Below are 6,960 nucleotides of genomic sequence, written 5' to 3'. Positions count from 1 at the left end.
ACACAGCAATTGTTTCAGATTCTCTGAATCTTTTGATGATGTTATGCACGGTTGATGATGATAACTTAAAAGTCTTTGCTATTTTATGCTGGGTAACAGCATTCTGGTATTGCTGCACTATCTTTCTGCGCAACAATGGTGGAATTGGTGATCCTCTTACCATCTTGGCTACAGAGAGACACTGACACTCTGAGAAGTTCTTTTTATACCCAATCATGTTGTCAATTGACCTAATTAGTGTTAATTGGTCTTCCAGCTGTTCGTTACATGCTCAATTTCCTTTTTCCAGCCACTTATTGCTACCTGTCCCAACTTTTTTGGGATTCGTTGACACTGTGAAATTTTGAATCAATGCATTTTTCCGTTAAAATGTTACATTTACTCAGATTAAACTTTTGATCCGTCATCTATGTTCTATTACGAATAAAATATTGACATTTGCCATCTCATTCAGTTTTATTCACAATTTGTTTAGTGTCCCAACTTTTTTGGAATCCGGTTTGTATATTCCAGAATATTTGGCAGGGTTAAAAATCAATACTTGACAAACAGACAGATTTTACTTTGGTTGAGAAGCATCAGAGAGTAGGAGCTTCAGAGATTAAAACACATAAAGCTCTTTTCTGCTTGTGTGTAATCCCTCCATCATGAAATGGGACATCAGATCATATGTATGAGGTCTCATAATTGATAATGTTCTCACAGTGATCGCACATGATGGTGAAACAGATTGCTCTCAGTTGTTGTCTTAAAGTGTGATTTAACCATTTATTTCCTTTACTGAGCCATTTCTACACTGAATAAAAGAAATGGGCACTGTCAGCTGTCATAAAGCAAAGCCCATCACCAGATTTTAGAGTAGAATTCTGAATAAAGGGTGCCGTCCTGCCATCTAGTGGCAGAAAGTCGAAAGCCTAACACATGCAGGAGGGGCTAATATGGAATAATATGAGAGGGTTTTATATGAGAGAAGTTTTTTTTTAATGTAATTTAACAGCCTTAGTACATTTAGTTTATTTACAAACAGAAAAACATCCATTACTGAAAGTATGCTGTTGGACATCCACTGAAATGGTTAAAACTGCTGGGCACAAATCATTTTCAGGTACCAGTTTGAAGAGGTCAGTGATTGTTTTGGAGCTGCTGTTTCCTTTGACATTAAGAAAAGATAAGAGGCAGTTAATAAATATACACCAATCAGCCATAACATTATGACCACCTCCTTGTTTCTACACTCACTGTCCACTCTCTCCTCTCAACTGATTATACAGGAGCACTTTGTAGTTTTACAATTACATACTGTAATCTGCCTGTTGCTCTTCATACTTTGTTTGCCCCTTTTCACCCTTTTCTTCAATAGTTAGGATCCCTACAAGACCATGACAAAACAGGTATAATTTGGGTGGTGGATCATTCTCAGCGCTGCGATGGTATTGATGCGGTGATGGTAGTGAGTTGCTCGTCCTCTAGCCCTTCATCATTGATCATTGGACACTGCCCACATGATGCTGTTGGCTAAATATTTCTGGCTGATGGTCTGTTCTCACCTCAGCAGTGGCACTGAGGGATTTAAAAACTCCAGCTGCACTGCTGTGTCTGATCCTCTTATACCAGCTCAGCACATACTAACACACCACCATGTCAGTGTCACTGCAGCGCTGAGAATGGTCCACCACCAAAATCATACCTGGTCTAAGGTTGTCCTCTGGGAGTCCGGACCATTGAAGAACACGGGGAAAGGAGGCAAACAAAGTATGCAGGGCAATAAATGGACTAAGAACTTTGTAATTCTACACTTACAGTGAACGCAGAAACAAGAAGGTATTCATAATGTTTTGGCTGTGTGTAGGTGTTCAACAAAGTATGATACATTTATGCTTCTTAACTTAAGGTACAGAAATCACCTCAGTGACTGTTTTTCAGAGAGTGTGGCGGTGCGAAATGCTCACACGTTGTAATGTAAACTGCATATATTAAGTGTTAGGTACACAATACATAACTTACCTTTGCAGTTTCTGGAGAGAGGTCCTATCTGACATGTGTGTGTTTGATGGCCGTGGGACCAGCCCCAGGTCTCCAGGTTTGTAGTGAGACAGGTGGGAGGTCTTCTTCAGTGGGGGAAGTGGGCTTGTTCTTTAACAGTAAAGAAAAGAATGAGAAATATGACAGCAATGACCCCTTTCTTTCCCCACATAGAGGATTACTTCCTTTACTGGGAAATACAGGTATTGTTTTCTAGGACTGAAAAATATCATTCTAATTTCAAATCAAATCAAATTTATTTCACGTTAGTGTAATGCATCAAATCTCCCCCAAAAGAACCCTTAAAGAGGGTCATGTAGTAATTTTGTAATCACCAAAAAAATGATTACCTTTGCATGCTTGGCCTTGTTGTGAGGACAAATTCAGAGAGTGCAGGACCTTTGCCAATAGCTGCAGCACTATTCAGCACAGACAGTAGCTTTTGCATCATCTGATTTCGCCGGACAAGAACAAGCACTTCTGAGTCTTCTTCTTTAGGGACCTCCTGTAATGATCAAGTAGATTAAAACAACTGTTCATTTAATTTAACAGCTCCATCATTCCACAACTGCCACATCTCTTGTAATATTACCGTCAAGGCTTCCTTTAAAGCCACAGCAGCCTCCTGCAGAACCGTCTCCAGCTGTTCTCGCTGCATGTTCACCTCTTGAAGCTCCTTTTTCAGATGTTCGGCCTCGGCTTGTTTTTGGTTGAGCTTGTCCATAATGGATTCCTGTTCCTCTCTGAGTACATCAATCAATTCATAAAAGAGATATACAATGATTTCCCAGTATGAACGTGATGCCAATAATAATTTGCTTCTTAATTCTCTTCCACCAGATGTTTAGGGAAACAAAACTGTAAATATGTTGTCAACACAAATGATCATATTTTCATATATGACCAGTGTGCAATCACTATAATGGGAGTTACACACATTTTCAAATTTTCTGCAAAGACCTTCCATTAATTCGTTAATAAAAACACTCCAAGCGGTTTTATATGAAATTTGAAATTCTTGAGAATTACTGAATTCACTGATTCTTGAGAATTACTGTTCTCAGTGTTTTTGACAGAAATGAGCAAGGCTTTGTAAAAAGCAGATTTCAACTTTAACACACTGAAAAGCATTGTTTTTATACCTCTGTGTTAGTGTCAACTTAGCTATAACAAAGAAACAAATCAAATGTTCATTCATTCATTATCTGTAACTGCTTTATCCAATTCAGGGTCGCGGTGGGTCCAGAGCCTACCTGGAATCATTGGGCGCAAGGCGGGAATACACCCTGGAGGGGGCGCCAGTCCTTCACAGGGCAACACACACTCACACTTTTGAGTCGCCAATCCACCTACCAACGTTTTTGGACTGTGGGAGAAAACCAGGGCACCTGGAGGAAACCCATGCGGACACTAGGAGCACACACCGACTCCTCACAGACAGACACCCGGAGCGGGAATTGAACCCACAACCTCCAGGTCCCTGGAGTTGTGTGACTGTGCCACTGTGTCGCCCACAAATCAAATATTGTTCTGAAAACTGAAAGCGTTTTGATGTGTAGTGTGTGTCAAAAGAACCCTGTCACGCAGACCCCACCTGAGGTTATCATGCTTTTTCTGTAGTGCAGAGTGGTCCTCCAACAGCTGTTGTTGCACTTGTTTATGTCTAGCAAAGTTTTCAAGCTCAGTTTTCATCTGCTTGCATTTTTCTGTTAGCTGCTTCACCACCTTCAATCAGAAGAGGAAGAAAACTCTTTAATCTGTCAAACTCATTTAGAAAATTAGAGAATTCAGGCTGCCGAAATAGATTTCACTACAAACCTTTTGATTTGCAACACTTTTCTTCGTCATTTCCTCCATTAGAGACTCCGTAATCTCGTTTTCTGTCATGAGCTCTTTCTTTTGGAGTGTCAGAGCATTGTTCTCCTTGTAGAGCTCTTCGTTGTTATATGAGAGATCTCGGAGTTGCGCTGTAAGTGATGCGTTCTCATGGATGGCCCTCTTGGTTGTTTCTGGCATACTCCTCTCTGTGACTTCCCAAAATTCTGCAGCAGCTGTAGCCACACGCTGCAGCATCTCTTTCTTCAGTCTGTAGAGTAATGTATATCACATAGCTTTAAACATAGGAGGGTGAAAATATAAAAATATAAGTTTTGTTCTTAGTCACAACTGTAACCAGTGGGAAACTAAAGGATATGGGAGGACCAGTTCATTCATTTATTCGTTCTTCATTTCTGTGATTAATATATGGCTACGCTGACCTCTCATTGTCCAGCACAGCCTTTTTCTCAAGGTTGTAGATGATTGCCTGGTGCTCCTCTTTCTGACGTTTCATCTGTTCTTTCAGAGATGTCAGTAAGGTCATGAGCTCCTCCTTCTGCACAAGGAACTCCTCCACAGATGCAAGCTTCCCAGCTGGAAATGGAGAAGGACATGAGAGTCATGATTGGAATGAATACCAAATCACAACCCCTTTGCTTTAGCTGGGAAGAATACATTGATAATGCTAATGAATAATGAATATGCCATATTAAATGTATTCAGCAGTGTGTTCAGAATATAGTTTAAAACAGTATAAGACTTGAAATAGAATAAAACCAGTCAGCTTTTATCTTCATGTAATTCTCCTATCAATGTTTCTCAGAATCAGTTGTTTTTGTGATGTATCTCATGCAATGGGCCAAGTCTTCAGAATTGTCCCCCTCCTGGTCTGAGTCTTTCCTATCACAGTTTATCTGAGTGCACAAAGATGAGCTTGAACCAAGTAAAACCGAGCAAAACAAGTGCAGAGAAGCAAGTGTACATTTTTAAATATGCCAGAAACCAGCACAGAGAAGAAAGAGGACTAAAGGAAATGGCACTTGGGCTTTTGTGCAGAACTGAACTGTGGCTGGGACAGCACAGTGCACAATAGGTAGTTTTTGTGTCACACAGCTCCAGGGTCTTAAGGTTGTGGGTTCAAGGCCTGCCTTGGGTCACTGTCTGTAGGAAGTTTTCTCAGTTTGTTTGTATCAGTTGCCTCTGAGAGTTCTGTGCTCCCACAGTCCAAAAACACAAATTGGTAGGTGGATTGGATATGCAAAAAGCATCTATGGGCATGACTGTGCAAGTGTATTTTGCCCTGTGATGAATTGGTGCAGGGTGCATGATGTTTTCCTGCCTTGGGCCCAGTGATTCTGGGTTAGCTCTGGTCCCACCGTGACTCTGACATGGATAAATGGTTGCAGACGTGGAATGAATGAATAAATGAATGAATGAATGAACAAACTGTGGGTCATTATCATTTAAAGGTGATGAAACAGAGCTGTTAAACTGTGGGAGAGCTATACTGTTATTTATTCTAGTGGTGATTTGACTAGAGCATGTATTTAATAAGGTAAAGAAATATGTAAAATGCACACACGTCCTGTTAAACCCCTAATACCAAACTGAGGAGAGTAACTGTATGATACTTCATTTCTGTATTCTGTATACATGAGCAATTCTGTATGTGTATTAGACAGTATGTGTTAGAATAAAGAGCTGCTGAATTTCTTGTAGAATATATGAAGAGCCATTTTGGGCTTAATTTTCTGCTTTGAGATATTAACTGATCAAGGCTGGCTAGGCTAATAAATCAGTTAGACTCTGTGATTTAATACCTAGAGCCATGTTCTCTGAAATTAGCTTGTCCTTGTTCTCCTGGAACTCATGTCGAAGTGTGCTCAACTGCATCTCAAATGACTCTTTCTCTGCATCTTTGGCCAGCTGCAATGCCATGAGCTTCTCTGAGAGATCTGTGAGTTCATCGTCCTTCTGGGCCAAGAAGCGTTTTAGATACTGAACTATGTCCTTCTTCTCTCTCTCTGCATTGTTGTAGTTAGTGGAGAAATCCTTCTCTCTGATCTCCAGCTCATCACATCTGTGCTCATACCTGGGGAGAGAGAAAAGGGGTATAAATAAGATTATTGCAAGTAAAAGGAAGGGTTTCCTGTGATAGCAGAGTGAGTCAGCTGTTGTTCCATAAGGGTGAGGTGCTGCACCTGGTTAATAATTTGTGAATAGCCTATGATCTTGTTCTTGGTTTCATTTTAACTTCCTTATGAGCCGTGCCATAATGATGGACACGTGGATAGTAAAGCAGTTCTGAAGTGAATCTAATATATTTTTTAATAAAATCACTGGAACTGGTTAGGAGTCTTCTGCCAACTACAGCTTGTCTGGTAAGTGTAACTTAGTCTAATCAATTAATTCTGTACTGTTTAAGGTAGTTTAGATTGCTGGATAAACAATGAGCTCCACTAATTACAAACATACAAAGGCAGAACTGGATTAAGTATACTGTCTAGAACAGAAGCACCGTGTAAGGCAATTGTTGGCTTGAGTTTTCATGAGGCTAGCTTGTGAAAAGCTGCTGGAGAGTAAGAACTAAATCCAGCTCTTTTGTCCTCACTTCTCTAACTGCGCCTCCAGGTCTCGTATTTGAGCTATGTAGAACTCTTTGCTGCTCTCGTTTAAACCGTCGTAGGCAGCAGGTTTCTTCACAGACACGGCTGCCTTCGGGGTATTTTCTCCGCTTTTCTTTCTGTTCTTTTTAGAAGACATTGCTCGTCTCTCCTTCAGTCTCAGTAAAGTTTAGGGAAACTCTGTCACTAAACAAATGAACAAATGTCCAGGTTGCGCTGGTTGCCATGGACGGTCATGTGACGCAAGCGGACCCGCGGTGCTCGAGACTGTTCTCTTTTATGACGCACGGATTCTGACAAAACCCCACCTCTTTTCTGGCCGTCATTCTATTCTCCAGCCCGTGTCCAGTGATATTGTAATGTAAAAAACATATTGAATTGTTGTTTCAGGTTCTTAGTGAAACATTATATATTTTTTCCTGCAAGTTGTGAAGAGCCCCTCCATTCAAAAACAATTTGTATTATTTTTGTATTAATGTTATTATTATTATTATTA

The 6,960-nt window shown here is 40.4% G+C and overlaps 1 protein-coding gene across 1 annotated transcript; it reads right to left on the bottom strand.

The window, feature by feature from the left end:
* Positions 1–1,050: 1,050 nt before the first annotated feature.
* On the bottom strand, positions 1,051–6,696 carry LOC136677468 (cilia- and flagella-associated protein 157-like). The gene is made up of 9 exons (XM_066655012.1): positions 6,452–6,696; positions 5,661–5,932; positions 4,281–4,434; positions 3,841–4,108; positions 3,617–3,747; positions 2,615–2,765; positions 2,373–2,527; positions 2,005–2,133; positions 1,051–1,150 (listed from the first exon to the last, which is right to left on the bottom strand). Exons 1-9 carry the CDS (start codon positions 6,601–6,603, stop codon positions 1,123–1,125), a joined length of 1,440 nt encoding a protein of 479 aa, XP_066511109.1. The 5' UTR covers positions 6,604–6,696; the 3' UTR covers positions 1,051–1,122.
* Positions 6,697–6,960: the final 264 nt, after the last annotated feature.

This window comes from Hoplias malabaricus, chromosome X2, assembly GCF_029633855.1.
Source record: "Hoplias malabaricus isolate fHopMal1 chromosome X2, fHopMal1.hap1, whole genome shotgun sequence".
NCBI lineage: Eukaryota > Metazoa > Chordata > Actinopteri > Characiformes > Erythrinidae > Hoplias > Hoplias malabaricus.
The sequence above is the reverse complement of the archived record's forward strand: the minus strand, read 5'-3'. Positions and strand labels throughout refer to the sequence as shown.